This window comes from Indicator indicator, chromosome 34 (assembly GCF_027791375.1).
Source record: "Indicator indicator isolate 239-I01 chromosome 34, UM_Iind_1.1, whole genome shotgun sequence".
NCBI classification, from domain to species: domain Eukaryota; kingdom Metazoa; phylum Chordata; class Aves; order Piciformes; family Indicatoridae; genus Indicator; species Indicator indicator.
Genome location: NC_072043.1, coordinates 318,084 through 336,748, shown reverse-complemented (window position 1 = coordinate 336,748; position 18,665 = coordinate 318,084). Strand labels below are relative to the sequence as shown.

The following is an 18,665-nucleotide window of genomic DNA, read 5'->3' as shown; positions in this document are numbered from 1 at the left end:
TAAAAGCCTTTGTTCTATGTTAGAATGAACTGCGCCCACCCTGGCCTTACTGCGCCCTTGTGCCTCAGGATGTGCCTGGCTCCAGGATGGAGCAAGAGAAGCAGAAAGAACCAACAGTGCTGGCAAAGGCAGGCAGAGATCTCTGCAGCTAGATGAAGCTCCTGCAGGCAGGACAGCGCAGTGCTCTGAAGCAGGGGCTCCACACCTGAGTCTGGTGACAGAGCAGAGCTGGCTGTGGAGCAGGCACACAGGGAGAGGCTGGGAAGGCATTGCCTCAGGTGTGCCCAGGTTCCTTACAGATGCTGGGAGGGTTCCTTGGAGTCCTGTTCTTGGGAGCAGGGAATCTGGAGCCCATTCCCACTGCTCTGTGCTCCCTCATGGGGTCTTGAAGGAGGGAGCCTGCCACTGCCAAGCTGGATGCAATTAATGAAGAAGAGGGAAACCACACTCCTCCTGCAGCCCAAATCACTGTTTTCTGTTAATTGGAGAATTGAAACTGTTACAGACCAAATTCCTAAGGTGCCTCTGTTGCCATGGCACCTGCTACCTGCTGCTGCTGGCACCGCACTGGCAGAACACAGATTCCTTGTCAGCAGTGTGGGAAGAGGGGAGGGATCCACACAGGTGAGAGGGACCCACATGGTGAGGAGTTCTCCAGCGAGTTAGATACTTCTGGGACTCACTCCTAAGCACAAACTGGTTGCGCTGACAGAGCTCTCTAGGACTGGGCTCTGCCAGAGCACATCTCCCTGTTGGTCAGAGCCCTCCAGCAGGTCAGCTGCCAGCAGGTCTCTGGGAGCCACAGAGGCCGGCCAAGAATGCCACCCTCCTGGTCCCCCTCTTTGCCATCCCTTGGTTCTTGCCCCGAGGAGCCAAGCACCCTCCTCTCCCTATGACTGGCCCTGCCCCGAGCCCTGGCAGTGCGAGCAGCACCTGACGCTCATCTCTGATCTTTCTCCCTGACCACCCTTTATATGCTCCCCTCTACAGTGGAGCAAAGGGCAGGTTTCCAAAGAGGGCTCCTGGAGGGGAGCGGACTTTGGCTCTCCCAGGAGCGCCTGATCACGCGCCTGCTGCGGCTCTGAACCTGCAGGGATTAAACCAGCAGTGAACTCAGCTTGTAAGTGGTGCTGCGGCCATGGCTGGCTGCTTGCCACTGCTCGGGATGCCAACCCAACTTGGTGCTCCACGCTGGGGGTCACACAGGGGCATGTGAGCAGGCTTCACTTTCACAGCTGAATCGGGAAAATGTGGAGGGAAGGGTTCAGGAGCCCCTGCAAAGCATCGTTCTTGTCTCCTGCACGCAGGTACTGGCTGCAGCTGAGGCGCCTCCCACGCCAGCTCCATGGCACAGTTACGGCGCTACCACGCGAGGCTACCACAGGGCATGCAGCTGGTGGCATCCTGCCCTCACAGCAGGAGTAGTCCTTGGTACTCATCTCTCATTTTCCATCTCCCTCTAGTTTTCTACCTTTCTCCCTTTTTCTCCCCACGTTCTTCTCTGGACAGTCCCAAGCACCGCTGGAGCATGCCACTGTCTGTGCAGCTCCCAGCCCTCACCCCACGTCTGGTGCAAAGGCACAGCTGCAGGTTCAGAGCACAGAAACACACTGCCCGTGGTGGTTATAATTTATTGTGAGGACAGCAGAGGGACATGGACGTGCAGGCAGAAGGCTGCTGACCACAACAGATCTGGCTACGGAGCGTTCACAGGGGATGCCAACACCATCTCTGCCACAATGACTGCCAGGCACTGCCCGCTGCACAGCCCCTGCCTTACTGCTCTTCCATGCTTGCTTGGTGAGTGCCACAGGGAAAGTTGTGGCTTCAGGGGAAAGCAGAAGTGAAGCAGATAGAGGAAGGGGAAAATCTGCAGGGCTGCTGTGGGAATTAGCAAATCATCATGTGGAAGGTGCAGATGCCCCCCCTGCAGAGAAAGCTGAGAGGCACTCAGGGTACAGCTCCCTAGATGACCAGGTCTGCGTTTTTGGGGTGTGGGTGGTGGGGCCCAGCCAGGCCTCTTGTGGCAGGGAGCTGATGGCAGGCAGGGACCGGTGGTGGTGTGGTCCTCATGGGCCGGGTGCTGCAGGCGAGGAGCAGCCCGCTGGCAGTGAGGAAGACGCCAGCGAACCAGCCCAGGAAGGTGGCCTCCCCGAACTCCCACCGAGGGACGATGTCAGGGACGGTGTCATCCCAGTAGTCAAGGACAGTGTTGTAGGCGACCCAGGAGACCGGTGCCAGGGTGGCTATCCCTGCTATGCCGAGTGCCGCTCCCCCGGCGAGCAGGAGCTGCCGCTTCAGCCCAGGTTTGTCCTCGCAGGGTCTCCAGCCCTCCATCCCCAGAGCAGCAAGAAGGCAGCCCAGCAGCCCGAGCCCATTGGAGAGGCACATTAGCAGGCGGGAGATGCGCAGGTCAGGTGGCAGCGCCAGGAAGGAGCCGTGAGCTTGGCACCCGACCGCCCCCTCCTCCTGGGTGATGCAGACCTGCCAGAGCCCCATGTTCCAGACCTCCAGCTCATTCAGCTCCAGGTTGAGGTTCTTCCAGAAGGGCACGAAGGTGGTGACACAGGAGGAGACCCACCCAAAGAGGGCCAGCAGCATCCCCCCCGCCTGCGCCTTCACCTGCCAACTCCCAGCCATGCTGATGCCGCCCTCCAACCTGCTGCTGGGCTGAGATAAGCTGCCCTGGGCGCTGCCTGTGGAGCAGCGTCCGTCCCGCCACCAGACGCGTCTGGCTCCCGGGGGAGCAGATCCAAGCCTATTCCTCCAACGCCGGGGTGTGGCCTCGGTCATTTTCCAGCCTTGTTGTTTTTTCCACACTCAAGGGGAGTGCGCCTGGCTCAGCAGGAGCAGCCTGGTGCATGCCCACTGTGACCATGGCCAGGGTCCCACCACTGCCTCGCTGTGCCCAGGAGGGCTAAGCTGAAGCATGCAAATCCTCCATGCCTCAGCCCCCCTGAAGCCAGGGCCTTGGCAGGCAAAGCATCTGGCAGCAGCAGTGGCTTGGGCTGGGGTGAGATGGGGAGGGGACCCCAAGGTGGGATGCAGGCAGCAGAGAGACAGTGTCAGGCCCTTTTCAGAAGGGCCTAAAAGTATCGACCCTCAGTTGCTAAATAAACAGCCAAGGAGCCTTTGAGAGCTGCCTCAAGGACAGGGACTCCCCAGGGAGAGTTTAGCTTTACCCACTGCTCACAGGTGGGCACTAATCACCATGTCCTGCAGCCAGCACCTCACTGAGGAATGAGGTTCTTGGTGCTTGATGTGAGCAAGTTCTTGCCTGGAAGGAGATCTCCTGCTACAAAAATGATGGGGAAAAGGATAGGCTTCAGCATCAGGAAAACCCCAACTTGGTGCCTGGCTCCCATCCACCCCTGCGCGTCCCCTCTCTGGTGTCCAGCTCACAGATTCATCTTCCCTGGGAGATTAGCGACTAATCTCTCCTTCATCTGCTGTCTGTCTTATCGCCAAGTATCAGGGACCAGGCTGGGAATTACCGAGTCCTGCTGGCACCAGGGGTCTGGCCCCGGTGAGCTTTGGGGTCACACAAACCTTCACAGCAGGGTTGCAAAAGGAGGTGCGAGGAGAGACAAGAGACCTCGTTCGACCCAGAGGATGGAGCAGGCAGGGTAGCAGGCACGTTTTCCAGCCCTCAAGGATGGTCCCATCCCCAGGAGCCGACAAGGAGCAATATCCCGAGGGCAAGAGCTGGGAAATCCACTGGGAAGCTCTCTGGGAGACTTCTCTCACTCCTTTCCCCAGGCGTCGGGGTGCCCGATCCTGCCGATTAAATCATCTTGAGGTAATTGTGTCTGTCATTGAGACAGATTAAGGGGTGACCTTCTGCTGCTGGAGCAGATTGGTGGTCACCACGGAGCTCCTCGTCCTGCCCTCCCACCGGCTGTGGCAGCACAGCCTGGCAGAGGATTCCCATCCACAACCGGTGGGAAGATGCTCGGCAGCAGCCTCAGCAGAGTGGGAGCCATGAGACAAGAACATCTGCCAGCCTGGCAGACACTCTGTCTGGACATGAGGTAGGTGCCCCTCATCCGGGGCTCTCTGCAAGGGTGGGGGGCAGGGAGGTTGACCCTAGGGACCACCAGTCCCATCAGGGCAGTGGCAGGAGATGCCATGTGAGTGGTTCTGTCCCAGGGCACAGGCTGGGGATGATCAGAAGGAGGCAGAGCACCCACACTCCCTGTCCTCATCCCTGTCCCTGTGGGTTGCTGCTCTCCAGGTTGTGTTTCCAGAAATGTGACCTCCCGCTGCCTCTCCCCGCAGAGAATTGGCCTGTCCCAAGCAACCCAGCCTTGGGTTCTGTCTGTCACGGTCTGTCTGTCTTCCTGCACTTGGGGCCACACACCTCTGCTCTGAGGTGGCAGGGAGCTGGCAATCCCAGTGTGTCCCAGGACAGGTGCAGAACAGAGCTGTGGGTCCTCACCTGGAGCCTGCCACCACAGGCAGCCACCTCCATCCGTGGCCTCTGCTATGCAATTACAGCTCCTAATGGGCTTAGCCATCTGGTGCCAGCCCATAGCCGCCCCAGCACAGCTCCATGACTGGCATGTGCGCCGCCGGGCAAGGGCGGCCCTGCCAGCTCCTGGCCTGTGGAGTGGGGACAGAGCCCTGTGCCACCCTCCATGTCCTAATTCCCTGCTTTGTGTCCCCCACAGCAGGACTCCACGCCCAGTCCGGGGCTGAGCCCCTGCCCCAGCACTGCCATGGTGCTTCCCTGCACCCACAACAGCGTGGGTGGTGGTGGCAGTAGCTGGCTAGTGCCCGAGGAGCCCCGCGGCCGCAGCAACTCCATCCCCCCAGCGCAAACCCCCACTGCCAAGCACATGCTGGCCTACCTGCCCCGGCCACCCACCGACATCAGCCAGTACGGCACCTTCCCCCAGGAGGTATGGCCTGTGCCTGGGCTCGTGGCATCCCTTGGGCAGGATGCCGCTGGGCAGGTGGGGTTGGCAGAGGGGATCTCTCACCAATGGGCTTCTTTCTGCCCCACAGCCCGAACTCCCAGCCACCCCTAGCGCTCTGGCACAGGACAGCTGGCAGAAAGCCAGCACCTCCACTGCCAAGAGAAGTGCCCAGATGCCAAACTACCCATCCCCACCCTGCCATGGGGTCAGTGTCCCCACCGAGCCATCCCTGCTGCTGAGCCGTGGCAGCATGGCAACCCAGTACCGTCCCAGTGATCTGCCCCGATGCCCACCACCTGCCCTGCGAGATACAAGCACCCACTGGTACCCACTGCATGCACTGAGTGTGCCCAACATCCCCAACTCGTCGCGGGGCAGGACCTCTGCCCGCAGCAGCGCTGCCACCGCTGTCCCTGCCCCAGAGGGGCTACCAAGCCGCTGCCGCAAGCTGCTGGAGGAGGACGGCCCTGCAGCCCAGGCTGGCAAGCGGCAGCGGCAGCGCTATGTGACCAAGGTGGGCAAGTGCCAGGTGAACCTGGGCAATATCCAGGAGAAAAAGCGGTTCCTCTCAGACATCTTCACCACCATTGTGGATCTCAAGTACCGCTGGTTCCTCTTCGTCTTCATGATGTGCTACATCATCACCTGGGTGGTTTTTGGCACCATCTACCTCTTCGATGCTTGGGTGCGGGGCGACGTCTGGCACCAGGGTGATCCCGAGTGGCAGCCATGCATCGAGAACGTGGACAGCTTCGTCTCCGCCCTGCTCTTCTCTGTGGAGAGCCAGCGGACCATCGGCTATGGCTCCCGCATGGTGACAGCCAACTGCACCGAGGGCGTCATCCTGCTGATGGCGCAGTCCATCGTGGGCTCCATGATCGATGCCCTGATGGTGGGCTGCATGTTTGTCAAGATCTCCCGGCCCAAGAAGCGAGCCCAGACCCTCATCTTCAGCAAGAACTGCGTCATCTCACGCCGTGACGAAAAGCTCTGCCTGATGTTCCGGGTGGGCGACCTGCGTGAGAGCCACATGGTGGATGCCAAGATCCGGGCCAAGCTGATCAAGTCCCGGCAGACAACTGAGGGGGAGTTCATCCCCCTGGAGCAGTCAGAGCTGAACCTGGGCTATGACACGGGGGAGGACCGCCTGTTCCTGGTGGAGCCCCAGATCATCTGCCATGTCATTGACTGCCGCAGCCCCTTCTGGGACATGTCGGCTGAGTCGCTGCGCCGAGAGCAGTTTGAAATCATCATCATCCTTGAGGGCATCGTGGAAGCTACTGGTAAGTGGGCTAAGGGGGGTTCAGGCAGCTCCCCTGGGGTCCTGTAGATGCCAGGCTCAATGTGGGCATCCCAGCTTCCCCCCAGCCATGGGTGGGTCATCATAACACCTGGGGCTCTGCCCACCAGCAGTGCTGTGGGTGTCTCAGCCTCGTTTCACCGCAGGAATGACGTGCCAAGCCCGCACCTCCTACACAGAGGACGAGATCCTCTGGGGGTACCGCTTCGAGCCCTGCATGTCCCTGGAGAAAGGAGCCTTCCAGGTGGACTACAGCCGCTTTGAGCTGACCTTCGAGGTGCAGACACCAGTGGCCAGTGCCAAGGAGCTGCACGAGCTGCGGGAGCTGGAGCAGCAGGAGCACTCCACACTCAGCCTCTACTGGGATCACCTCCTGCAGCCCTGTGTCCCGCTGGGCACTGGGCCTGGCCGTGAGGCCCTGGCCGGGCTCAGCGTCCCCAGCGGTGCCGCTGAGGGCGGCCAAGATGAGCGGCTGGAGCAGGAGACTGTGACCTGAGCTGCACCGGGGAGGCTGCGGGGCAGGGCACCTGGCTGTGCCTGATGGCTGCCCGGCGGAGGCTCCTGTACCAACAGTGCCATAGCCCAGCCTCCCTCAGTGGGGCTGAGCCCTCCTGCCCCCCACCCTTGCCAGGGCCATGGGGTGTTGCTGGTTGTACTGTGGTGTTTGGGTCACCCCCATGGCAGCTCTTTCATAGAATCAGAGAATTGTTTGGGTTGGAAAACCCTCTAAGTCTGCCATCCAGTCTGCCATCAACCCAGCACCACTATGGCCATTAAACCATGCCCCCAAGTGCCATGCCCCCAAGTTTCTTGAACATCTCCAGGGACGAGGACTCCACCACCTCCCTAGACAGCCTGTTCTAATCCCTGACCACTCTTGCAGCAAAGGAATCATTCCTAATATCAAATTTCCTCCACTGGCTGGACAGGGCTGGCCACTGATGGCCTTCATCCCAGCCCAGGATGGAGCAGGGGCTGCAGAGGCAGAACAGGAGCTTTTCAAGCTCTTTACCTGATCATCACTCTCTTATCTCTGGGTATCAGTTACAGCTCTGCTGCATCAGGCATGTGCTGCATCACGCTGGCATGGCAGGTGTCATCTTTGTCCCAGTTCTCCCCCTGCCTCAGAGCAGTCTCCCAGCATTTTGTGTTCATGACTGGATGGGAATGGGGAGGAGGGGGCAGCTGGATAAACCCCTTTTGGGTCCCTTTGCTTTGTCTTTATCACCCTGCTGGTAGCTTGGCCTGGCATGATCCTGGCCTTATTTTGCTGACTGGGCAAGGATGGAGCTGTTGGGGACACCAGGGCCAGGAACCACTGGGTGGAATCCTGTGTTGAATGTTTGGGGGTGTTTGCTGTGTGTTTGGAGATGGTGATGCGTATGTGTCAGGGTTAGTTACCCCCACACACTGCCCTTCCCCATGAACACAGAGCCCCAGAGATTGCCCCACATCCTGTTCCCCAGGCTCACTCCAAATTGCACCTCCCGTCCTCCCAACGCCCTCAGCCCCACGTTTGTCTACAACCCCCCACTCCCTCTAGAGACCCTTTCCCATGGGAGTTTTGTTTGAATGTTTGTTTTCAGGGGGTTTTAATGCATACATAAAAATAGACACCCATCGTGGTAATTAACTCGTGGGCACCCGGGGGGGATGGGCACCACCACAGACGCCCTCCCCCCGAGCCACCAAATACACTCAGACCCTATGGACCCTCCCCAGCCCCAGCTCCACCATCACCTCCCCCAGGATGTCTGACAGCCCTGGGGGGCTCCTGTGTGGCTGTTGGGAGCCATGGCTGCAGTGTGATGTCTCTCCTGCTGCTGAATACAGCTTAGGCACAGACTCAGCTTGTCCACAAACACACTCAACTCCACCCTCCAATCCCCAAAAACCCAAAACCTTAAAAACAAGAAAAAAATAAACCCCTAACAACCACGACTGAAAACAAAACCTGTGTGGGTTTATCTTTATCCACCTGCAAACAGTGTAAATAAATGCAACTGAGCCACGTGGTAATTAGAATGTTAATTACATAATGTAGCACAGCAACAACGTGGGGTTACACATTATTATTGGATTGTTTGCATATAATTAATATGCAAACGAACCCATATCGCCCCGCTGCACGGCTCTGGTGCAGCATCTCGCGGCCCCATCTCACGCCGTCTGCCACCTGTGCAGGTGTCCCTGCCGTGTCCCCTCCGCGCCGCCAGAGGCCGCTGCCAACAGCTGCACCGCTCTGCCCTGACGGGGGGGGGCAGAGGGGTGGGAGGAGGAGGAAGGGGCCGCTCTCTGCAAGGCTTCCGGCTCGTGCTCTTGACGTCATCGTATGCGGCGTGCTGACCAGCAGTGGCGGCGGAAGTCAGCTCGGCCGCGCCGGTAAGCACCAAGCAGCCCGGAGCAGTGGGTCGGGGGGAGGATCGTGGATCGGGGCCTTGAGCAGTGGATCGAGGATCGGGCCCCGGAAAACCGATCTGGGCCCGGAAGCGCGGATCGGTTTACAGACGGCGCGTCCCAGCGGGCCCGGACCCTGACGGCGGCTTCTCCCGCAGCCCTTCCCGTTCCTTCTCCCCGCATGGCGCGGCCCTGAGGGGCGATGACCGACCAGGAGAACAACAACAGTATCTCCAGCAACCCCTTCGCCGCCCTCTTCGGCTCCATCGCCGATGCCAAGCACTTCGCTGCCGTCCAAAAGCAGCAACAGCAGCAACTGCGGCAGCTCAGAGGTGCGGGCCGGGCGGGCGGCGGCGGGGCAGCTTCCCCTGCCGGAGACCGAAGGAGCTTCCTCGGCCGGGACGCTGAGGAGCTCCTGTTTTGCAGGCGATGAGACGTCAGTCAGTCCGGATGACTCTGATAACAGCGTCTCGGAGAGCCTGGACGACTGTGACTACTCGGTGGCAGAGATCAGCCGCTCATTCCGCTCGCAGCGGGAGCTCTGCGAGCAGCTCAACATCAACCACATGATCCAGAGGATCTTCCTCATCACCCTCGACAACAGTGAGTAGCGGGAGCCCTTCTTATTGTGCCACCCTGGGACTGTTATGGGCTGGTGGAACCATCCGAGCAAAGTTTGCCATATGCATCTGATACAGGAGCACCAGGAGGGGGAAGTTGCCCCCTGCAGCAGGCATGGGCAGCGCCCTGCGTGCAGCTCTGCTGCCCACCAGCACGTTCTTCGTCAGCTAGTCAGGGTGAAACAGGTCCCTCTTTGCTCTTCCCAGGCGACCCCAGCATGAAGAGTGGGAACGGGATCCCTGCACGTTGCGTCTACCTGGAGGAGATGGCAGCAGACTTGGACGACCAGGACTGGCTGGACATGGACAATGTGGAGCAGGTACTGAGCTCCTTTTCTGATGGTGTGTAGGCAGTGTACCCTGAATGCAGCCTGTCTGCCAAGGTGTGGAGCTGCCGGCTGTGGCCTGGCTGGAAATGGGGGGGTTGGGGCTGAGAGAAGTTTAGAATTTGTGGCTGGGAACTCCTCCTCTGGGAGAGATTGGCTGGGGACAGGGAGGAGAACAAACTCCCAGGCTCAGCTTGAGGACAGAGCCCCGCAGACCCCCGCCTAGAGCCATCCAGAGCCCCCCAGATAAACCCAGACCACATGGACTACCCCCAGACCCAGTCCCGGCTTTGCCATCGCCTCCCCCAGGATGTCTGACAGCCCTGGGGGACACCCCGGGGGGAGTGGGCACCACCACAGACCGCCCCCCCGACCTGCCCCGAGCCACCCAGAGTCCCCCAGATACACCCAGACCCCATGGAACCCCCCCCAGCCCCAGCTTCACCATCACCTCCCCCAGGATGTCCGACAGCCCTGGAGGGCTCCTGTGTGGCTGTTGGGAGCCATGGCTGCAGTGTGATGTCTCTCCTGCTGCTGAATACAGCTTAGGCACAGACTCAGCTTTGTCCACAGACACAGCAGGAGGCTTTGGATAGGTTTCTAGTGAAAATCACTTCATGAGGGCTGATGCAGCTCTGCCTGGGGGTTCTCGATGCTGTCCTCTGTTAGCTTAGGATGGGTAGAGCTCACTCTCTGCTCAGCCTGTGGTGAGTCCTCTCCAGGAGGAGATGGGTTTCCTGCAGGGGCTGTTTCATGTCCCACCCATCTCTGCTGTGCCCAGGCCCTGTTCACTCGGCTCCTGCTGCAGGAGCCTGGAAGCCACCTGATCCACATGACCTCGGCCAGCACTCAGAACCTCTCTGCTGAGCGGGACGCTGGGGAGAGGCAGATTCTGCGCTACCTCTATGCCTGCTTTCAGCGGGCAAGAGAAGAGGTGGGCAGGGGTTCTGGGGAGGGGGAGGGCAGCTGTGTCACTCAGCTGGAGCTGTAACAGCCAGAGGTGGGTGCCAGGGCCCCAGCTTGGTCTGCTGGCTGCACAGATAACCAAGGTGCCAGAGAACCTGCTGCCCTTCGCCGTGCGCTGCCGGAACCTGACAGTGTCCAACACCCGCACCGTGCTGCTTACCCCTGAGATCTACGTCAGCCAGAACGTGCATGAGCAGCTGCTGGACCTGCTGCTGGAGGCACTGCGGGGGGCACGTGAGTCCACCCATGCTGAGGCTGCCCAGCACAGGGAGCTCCGGCAGGGGCAGCGTGGGTCGGGCAAAGCTTGGGCTCCCCACGGTGCTAGAGGGGAGGGCTGCAGATAAGCCACGCTGTGTGCCCATGCTGTGGAGTCACTGCCAGCCAGTTGTGGTGACAGCCACACTTCCCTTCCCAGACTTTGAGGATGTAACTGAGTTTCTTGAGGAGGTGATCGAGGCCTTGACGATGGACGAGGAGGTGCGGACGTTCGGGGAGGTCATGGTTCCCGTCTTTGACATCCTTTTGGGCAGGATCAAAGACCTGGACCTCTGCCAGATCCTGCTGTACACCTACCTGGATGTGCTGCTCTACTTCACCAAGCAGAAGGACATTGCCAAGGTGGGTGTCTCAGCCAGACCCAGAGCTCCTCATGAGTTCTGCTTGTGGGTCACGGTTATAAGACCTTTTGTGGAGGCTGAACCAGCAGCACAGTGCAGCAACACCTGACGTGCAGTCCTACCCCTCCTCTTCTTCCTGACAGCACATCCCAAACCTGCTGGTGTGGTCTGGTTTTCACCAGCATTCCATGAAATGCTCAGTGTGTCCTGCTGTGTTCTCCAGGTGTTTGCAGGCTACATCCAGCCCAAGGATCCCAGCAATGGACAGATGTACCAGAAAACTTTGCTGGGCACCATTTTAAACATCTCCTGCTTGCTAAAGACCCCTGGGCTGGTGGAGAGCCATGGTTACTTCCTGAACCCATCCAGGTCCAGTCCACAGGAGATCAAAGTGCAGGAATCTAACATCCACCAGGTGGGCCAAAGCGTGGTGTTTTTTCTTCCTTCCCACTTCCTTGGGTTTGTTGTAACCCAGCTCTTGGTTGTGTTTGATCAAAGTATTTGTCTGAGCTGTGGGAGGAGAGTGGGGTGGTGCTTGTGGGGCAGATACCAGCACCATAGCCTGAGGTGCTACATGGAGGTCATCCATCTTAGGGATGATAATCACCAGGAAATGGTTCTCTGTACCTGTCCTGTAATTAAAACATTAACTGACTCCCCAGGAGAGAAAGTGCCAGGCAGTGTTCTCCCTTGCCACACTAGGAAATAGAGGAACGATTCTGGGAGGATCTTCAGGAGTGTTTCAGAAGGAGGGCAGGGTCAAAAGGCCCGACATAGATACAGGAGGGAACTTGGGTGCAGAGGTGATCACAGAGAGGGCCTTTGCCTGTCGCAGGTGCTGTCAGGGTTATCTTTGCTGCCAAGAATGTGTCAAGAGCTATGCTTTTACTCCCCATGCAAACAACTTGCTTTTGAGCATGTCCCTAATTACTCTTTGCTGCCAGGCTCAGGGTTTGTCCTGCTGTTGAGGTGTGTGGTTGACAGAGGTGTCCTGACCATGATGTGCTGTGACGCTCTGCCCTCGAGGAGCAGGATGAGGTCCACAGCTGGGAGAGCTCTGAGAATCCTAGTGCCTAGGAGAGGCAAAATAGCCTCTGACTTGTGTTCTGTTCCCTGCAACAGTTCATGGCCCAGTTCCATGAGAAGATCTATCAGCTGCTGAAGAACCTGCTCCAGCTGTCTCCAGAGATGAAGCACAGGATCCTGTCCTGGCTGGGAAACTGCCTGCATGCCAATGCAGGCCGCACCAAGATCTGGGCTAACCAGATGCCGGAGATCTTCTTCCAGATGTATGCCTCAGATGCCTTCTTCCTCAACCTGGGAGCTGCCCTCCTCAAGTTGTGCCAGCCCTTCTGCAAACCCAACTCCCCGCGGCTGCTCACCTTCAACCCCACCTACTGTGCCCTCAAGGAGCTGAACGAGGAGGAGCGGAGGAGCAAGAATGTGCACGTGAAAGGTAAGGCCACGCCTCTGGGGCAGCCAGGGAATGGGAAAGGGAATGTCCTTGGGTCCTCACTTCTCCCAGGAGTGCACCTGTAGAGGTGAAGGGCTGAGGAGAGAGGAGCAAGGGAGAGCAAAGTAGAGGCAAAGTGCTGTGTTGTAGCACCAGCATTTGTTTCAGTCTTCATCAGGTACTTCTTGAGCCCTGTCCTCTGGAGCCCACTCCTCGCAGTGCCATGGGGTGGTACTCAGGGCAGAGACACTTTTCATTCCAGGTTTGGAGAAGGAGACATGCTTGATCCCTGCCATGGGCGGGCAGGAGCCGGAGTTTGCAAACAGCTACAACCTGGTGACAGAGAACCTGGTGCTCACGCAGTACACCGTGCACTTGGGGTTCCACAGGTAATGTTCTCGACGCTGCTGTCTGCCCCACGCGGCACAGAAACCTTAGTGAGTGCCCAGACTACAACCTGGGCCAGCTGAGCTGCACGGCTAACACTTGGGGCTCAGGCTGGCTGAGTGCAGCAAGAAGCTTGGTTTGCTGTTGCTCACAGACAGTGCTGAGCCTTGCAGGCTCCACCTTATTTCTAGACCAGCATCAGCCAAGTGCTGGTTGGCCCTGGGTCACTCAGTTTCCTTCTGCTGGGGAAACAGCCCCCTGCCAGAGCCTGTGACCCCTGCCAGAACCCCTGCCCACTGCCAGCTGTGCTCCCTGCCCTGGGGAATGGGCCATGTGTCAGCCAGCCACACGAGGCAGCTCTCCCTGTCCTGAAAGGGAGTTCTGGACATCACAAGATGCTGTTGTTTCTCAGCTTCTCTCTGCAAATTGTTGCCTGGATACTGTGAGGTCACTGCTGAGCTGAGCACCAGCCCCTTCTGGCTTATCCTCTAAATATAGAAATCGATGAGAAGTTATGCAAGTGCCTTGTTGCTGGGAAACTGGAAATGTCACCTCCCAGTGTCACTGGGGCTTGCTGCACCCCTGACCCTGCTGAGCTGAGGGGCCAGCTTCCTGTTTGCAGCCATTCAGAAGCTTCACAGCCATCACTGGTCTTGCAGGCTGCCCCACGGTTCCTCAGCAGGGCCTGGGGCAGGCCCTGGCTTGTGTTGCTACAAAGGCTGTATTGCTGTGATCCCAGACAATTTATCCCACACAAACAAAATGATTTGAACTGGGATGTGCAGAACTTTTGTCCCTGCAGGCAGGACGTCAGCCTGCACTGGGTCATATTGCTCGGGCAGTCTGCATGTTGCAGCATCATGCTTAGCCTCGATGACCTTAAGGGTCTCTTTCAGCCAAAACAGTTCTGTCATCCTTCCCTGCCTTGTGTTCTGGGCAGGTTGCACGACCAGATGGTCAAGATAAACCAAAGCCTTCACCGCCTGCAAGTAGCATGGCGAGAAGCTCAGCAGAGCTCCAGCCCTGCTGCTGATGGCCTCAGGGAGCAGTTCGAGCGCCTGATGACCATTTACCTGTCCACCAAGACAGCAATGACAGAGCCACAGATGCTGCAGAACTGCCTGAACCTGCAGGTGTCCATGGCAGTGCTGCTCGTGCAGCTGGCCTTGGGAAACCATGGGACAGAGCCACTCCCACTCAGCTTCCCGCTGCCAGAGGTGCCCCACAGCACCTTGGTCTACGTGCCAGGTGAGGCTGCCTGTCCTGCCTGCCATCTGCCTGTCCCTATGCCTGTCATAGGGCACCATTCTAACCCAGGAGTTTCTCACCAGCACTGGGGTGATGAGGGGTGAGCAGGCAGGAAGCTGGAAAAGGGCAGAGTGAGCTGCTTGAGGAGGACCTCACATCCCATCTGCCTTTGCAGAATTCTTTGCTGATAACTTGGGTGACTTCTTCATTTTCCTGCGGCGTTTTGCTGATGACATCTTGGAGACTTCAGCCGATTCCCTGGAGCACATCCTCCACTTTGTTACTGTGTTCATGGGTGATGTGGACAGGTAGGTACAGCGCCTAGGTGTTATGGGCAGAGCACCAAGAGGGGAGCAAGCAACAGGGCTTTGAGTGGGTTGGTCTCTGGGCAGGTGAGCTGCCCATAGGAGGCCTGGTGAGCACAGCCCTGGACAGGGCTTCATCTGAGGTACCAAGGGGACTCAGTCTCTACAAGCTCATTGGGCTGCATCAGCTAGAGCTGCTGCAGAAGATGTTGTAGAAAGCTGTGGGGATTGATCTGTTTGGGGTATCTCTATGAACTGTGGTAATTGAACTCTGAAGGCAGCCGAGTGGTTGTATCAATCCTGCTGCGCAGGCTGCACTGGTGCTGGTCGCTTGCTTGTACTCAGGTAGAAATACAGCAAAGGCTCTGCCTCTGCAGGTTTCACAGCTCTCACTGTCCCTGGGAGATGGAGGCTGCAGTTCTCCTTGGCCAGACCTGGGGGGTGTGGTTTGGCTGTTGACCCACATGTGCTTCAGAGGGGGGTTGCTTTCTCACATCTGTGGTTTGTCCTGGAGCAGGCTCAGTGCTTGGGGCTTGGCACACAGACACTCTGCACAGCTGGACACAGCACCCACTGCTTCCTCAACACCTCGCTCCCAACCCCCAGCCCTCACAGCACCCAGCATTCACCTCCTCTTTCCTTGTGCAGGATGAAGAACCCTCACCTGCGAGCCAAGCTGGCAGAGGTCCTGGAAGCTGTGATGCCTCACCTAGATCAGGTGCAGGCCCCACTGGTCTCAAGCGTGTTTCACCGCCAGCGTGTGTTCTGCTGCTACCCACATGCCGCACAGCTGGCCCAGGCGCTGATCAGAGTCTTTGTGGACATCGAGTTCACTGGTGAGCGCAGAGCCTGCTGTGCCTGCAGGGAAACTTTCAGGGCTGCAAAGCGCAGGGCTGAAGCAAACGAATCTTTGTGGAGCTGCTGGATCACAGGAGTCCGGCAGCATCCCAGCCAAGCGTTGCTCTTTCCAGATGTCTGGCTTGTGTAGAGCTGCACATCTGGAAAGGGCAACCTCCAAGCTTTTTGGCTTGGCAGTGCTTGCAGCAGGCCCTCTCCTCCCTTGGGATGTGTTCTGCTGCTCTGAAATCGGTAGCAGGTTTCCCTGAGTTCTGGGAGCAGGGTTTTATTTCATAGCCCCTGCCTGTGCCCAGCCTGCTGGAGTTGCTCTCGTTTGTGCTCACACCCAGGTGACCCACACCAGTTTGAGCAGAAGTTCAACTACCGCCGGCCCATGTACCCCATCCTGCGGTACATGTGGGGTACTGATGCCTACCGCCAGAGCATCAAGGTGAGGGGCAAGGGCACCACCGAGTGCTGGGCACACAACTGGGTGCAGAGCTGCATCCTGCTGCCAGGATGGTGCCACCACAGTCACCACTGCCTTGTTCTGGCAGGCACTGGCTGATTATGCCTCCGAGAATCTGGAGGCCATGAACCCCCCACTCTTCCTCCGCTTCCTCAACTTGCTGATGAACGATGCCATTTTCCTGCTGGATGAAGCCATACAGGTGAGGCTCAGCACCTGCTGGCAGTGGCAGTGGCAAGGGACTCTGCCTGCTGCTAACCTGGACACAGCCAGGCTTTGAACAAACTCTGTGGGATTATCAACCCCCTGAGGCCATTCCACAGGTGTTTTATCCCAACCAAGGCCTTTTGATCCCAAGCAGTTCTCCTTGGGGTTCACAAGGTGGGTGGCAGGTGAACTCCTGTGACTGTCTCCCCGCACCTTCCAGAGCTGCTGGGAAGGGCTTTTCTGGGGACCTTTTATCTGCCATGGAACAGATGGTTGGATAGATGGGACAGGTGATGTGGACATTATGAATGTTTATGGCCATTCCATGGTCTGCCATCCAGATAAGTGTTCTGAGAGACCTCTGTGGTTGTAGGTGGCCTTTTGAAGTACCTTTCACATCCCAGATCAGCCCCTCTCAGCCTGGAACAGGCCTGGCTTTGCTGTCACTGCCTGTTCTCCCAACACCTCCCTGCTATGTTGTTACAGTACCTCAGCAAGATTAAAGTGCAGCAGATTGAGAAGGACCGTGGTGATTGGGACGGGCTATCCCCGGAGGCTCGCCGTGAGAAGGAGTCCAGCCTGCAGATGTTTGGGCAGCTGGCTCGCTTCCACAACATCATGTCCAACGAGACCATCGGCACGCTGGCCTTCCTCACCTCAGGTAGGGACTGCAGCCCACCTGCCTGCTGGGAGCCTATGGGGGCGGGCTGCCGTGAGGCTGACAGAAGCCTGGGCTTCTGTTCCAAGAAATCAAGTCCCTGTTCGTGCACCCTTTCCTGGCTGAGCGCATCATCTCCATGCTTAACTACTTCCTGCAACACCTGGTGGGGCCTAAAATGGGAGCTCTGAAAGTCAAGGACTTCAGCGAGTTTGACTTCAAGCCTCAGCAGCTCGTGTCTGACATCTGCACTATTTATCTGAACCTTGGGTAGGTGACAAGTTCCTGGTGGGCCCTTCAGAAGCGTGCTGTGCTCTGTTGTCACAGTTGTGGGGACTGCATTTTGCAACCCAACAAATGTGGATTTTTGAACCTTTTCTCTCTCTTCACTGGTGGTCCAGGGATGAGGAGAACTTCTGTGCCACAGTGCCCAAGGACGGCCGCTCCTACTCACCGACACTCTTTGCCCAGACCGTCCGTGTTCTGAAGAAGATCAACAAGCCTGGCAACATGATAGTGTCTTTCAGTCACCTGGCTGAGAGGATCAAGGTGAGAATGAGAGCGAGTTGAAGTGCATAGAGAAAGGGAGGAGCTGGTTCCTGGTACCCTTTTTCCATCTGTGTGTCCCTGTGCCTGCACTCTGGATTTGGATCTCTGGGAGTGGGGTTCAGGTCAGGCAGCAGAGAGGCCTCGCTGCCAGCGTGGACCTGTAACTGCTTTGACTTTGAGCTGGGTTTGCAGAATGGGGAGAGTGAGTTCCTGAAAGCCGCCTATGCCCACCAGTCTCTTGCAGACCGCCAGCAGCAGGAGGAGGAGACCTATGCTGATGCCTGCGATGAATTCCTGGATCCCATCATGAGCACCCTGATGTCTGACCCTGTGATCCTGCCCTCCTCCCGCGTCACTGTGGACCGGTCAACAATAGCCAGACACCTCCTCAGGTACAAGGCAAGGGCTTCCTGCCTCCAGGAATTTTGGGGATCAATTCCTTTTCCTGGCCTGTCTGCTTCTGGTTTTATTTCTGGTGCTGGAGCTGTCCCCATAACACCCTGTCTGCTTTGTTTTAGTGACCAGACAGATCCTTTCAACCGGAGCCCCCTCACTATGGACCAGATCAGACCAAACACAGAGCTCAAAGAAAAAATCCAGCAGTGGCTTGCAGAGAGGAAGAAGCAGAAGGAGGAGCAGGAGGAGACACTGGACTGAGAACCAGGATCTCATCCCTGACTCACAGTCACTAGCGAGATAAAGCCCTCACAGGGGCAGTGGCCAGAGCTCCAGAGCGACTCACCACTCAATGAAGACTGTGATTAGAGCATTGCCACCACCTCCGGGGTCTTTCCTAGGACTTTCCCTTCCCACCCTTGCTCTATCTCTTCCTTTCAGGACTCTGTCTTTAATACTAAGACTTTCCACTGCACTGTAGCTTTGAGCCTCTGCCTCAGTGGGAGGCCTCAGCCTCCTCTGCGTGGCATGGCACCCTGGCCCTATGTTAATTGTTCTTTGTGTTGGCCACATTCTTTTCCAGTGACACTAAAAAATTCCTCTGTCCTGTTGCCATGTTTGAACGCTGCAGTGTGAAAGCAACACCTCTGCCAGGGCTGTATGCAGGCACGGAAACAGGGGCCACAGTGCTGCTGCAGGTCCAGGCAGGGTCTCTTTCCCAGAGGATGGCTGGGAACAGGGGCATTGGAAATCATTAAATAGAGATGCTGAGGTTCTTTGTACTGAGATTTAGACTAGAGGTTTAGATCTTCAGACGTTTAAGGTCCCTTCCCACTTAGACCAGCCTGTGAGTGATTCGGCAATCACGCTCCTGACGGTGGGGATTTTGGGAAGCCCTTTTACGTTGGGCCGGGCGCCATGGGCTGCCTGTGGACCCATCCGCGGCAGAGCAGCTGTTGAACCCCTGACCCAAGAGGTTTCGGGCGCCGCCTCGTGCACACGTCGTGGGGG

At 57.9% G+C, this 18,665-nt stretch overlaps 3 protein-coding genes across 4 annotated transcripts; 2 read left to right on the top strand and 1 right to left on the bottom strand.

Annotated features, from left to right (window-relative positions):
• Positions 1-1,965: 1,965 nt before the first annotated feature.
• CLDN25 (claudin 25) lies at positions 1,966-2,640 on the bottom strand. The gene has a single exon (XM_054395686.1). The coding sequence runs from the start codon at positions 2,638-2,640 to the stop codon at positions 1,966-1,968; it is 675 nt and encodes a 224-aa protein (XP_054251661.1).
• A 2,078-nt stretch (positions 2,641-4,718) lies between these two features.
• On the top strand, positions 4,719-6,715 carry LOC128977856 (G protein-activated inward rectifier potassium channel 4-like). The gene is made up of 3 exons (XM_054395548.1): positions 4,719-4,901; positions 5,008-6,202; positions 6,366-6,715. The coding sequence occupies exons 1-3, from the start codon at positions 4,719-4,721 to the stop codon at positions 6,713-6,715; spliced, it is 1,728 nt and encodes a 575-aa protein (XP_054251523.1).
• A 2,103-nt stretch (positions 6,716-8,818) lies between these two features.
• On the top strand, positions 8,819-18,378 carry UBE4A (ubiquitination factor E4A). Of its 2 annotated transcripts, XM_054395519.1 has the most exons (20): positions 8,819-8,948; positions 9,043-9,219; positions 9,444-9,556; positions 10,344-10,496; positions 10,603-10,766; positions 10,861-10,877; positions 10,944-11,146; positions 11,369-11,560; positions 12,268-12,601; positions 12,861-12,987; positions 13,926-14,233; positions 14,409-14,541; positions 15,187-15,374; positions 15,726-15,826; positions 15,933-16,046; positions 16,538-16,712; positions 16,799-16,979; positions 17,111-17,258; positions 17,493-17,650; positions 17,777-18,378. In XM_054395519.1, the coding sequence occupies exons 1-20, from the start codon at positions 8,819-8,821 to the stop codon at positions 17,913-17,915; spliced, it is 3,255 nt and encodes a 1,084-aa protein (XP_054251494.1). In that variant the 3' UTR covers positions 17,916-18,378. The 2 variants fall into 2 exon arrangements, with proteins under 2 accessions (XP_054251494.1, XP_054251493.1); XM_054395518.1 differs by lacking the exon at positions 10,861-10,877 and having other exon boundaries at positions 10,603-10,762.
• The last annotated feature ends 287 nt before the right edge of the window (positions 18,379-18,665 follow it).

Bases quoted from the DNA above. Each gene is read 5' to 3' on its own strand.
- CLDN25 (XM_054395686.1), bottom strand. From the start codon at position 2,640: ATGGCTGGGAGTTGGCAGGTGAAGGCGCAGGCGGGGGGGATGCTGCTG.
- UBE4A (XM_054395519.1), top strand. From the start codon at position 8,819: ATGACCGACCAGGAGAACAACAACAGTATCTCCAGCAACCCCTTCGCC. The intron at 16,713-16,798 runs GTAGGGACTGCA...TTCTGTTCCAAG, and splicing joins GCTGGCCTTCCTCACCTCAG to AAATCAAGTCCCTGTTCGTG. The intron at 16,980-17,110 runs GTAGGTGACAAG...CTGGTGGTCCAG, and splicing joins ACTATTTATCTGAACCTTGG to GGATGAGGAGAACTTCTGTG.
- LOC128977856 (XM_054395548.1), top strand. From the start codon at position 4,719: ATGGTGCTTCCCTGCACCCACAACAGCGTGGGTGGTGGTGGCAGTAGC. The intron at 4,902-5,007 runs GTATGGCCTGTG...TCTGCCCCACAG, and splicing joins ACGGCACCTTCCCCCAGGAG to CCCGAACTCCCAGCCACCCC. The intron at 6,203-6,365 runs GTAAGTGGGCTA...GTTTCACCGCAG, and splicing joins GGGCATCGTGGAAGCTACTG to GAATGACGTGCCAAGCCCGC.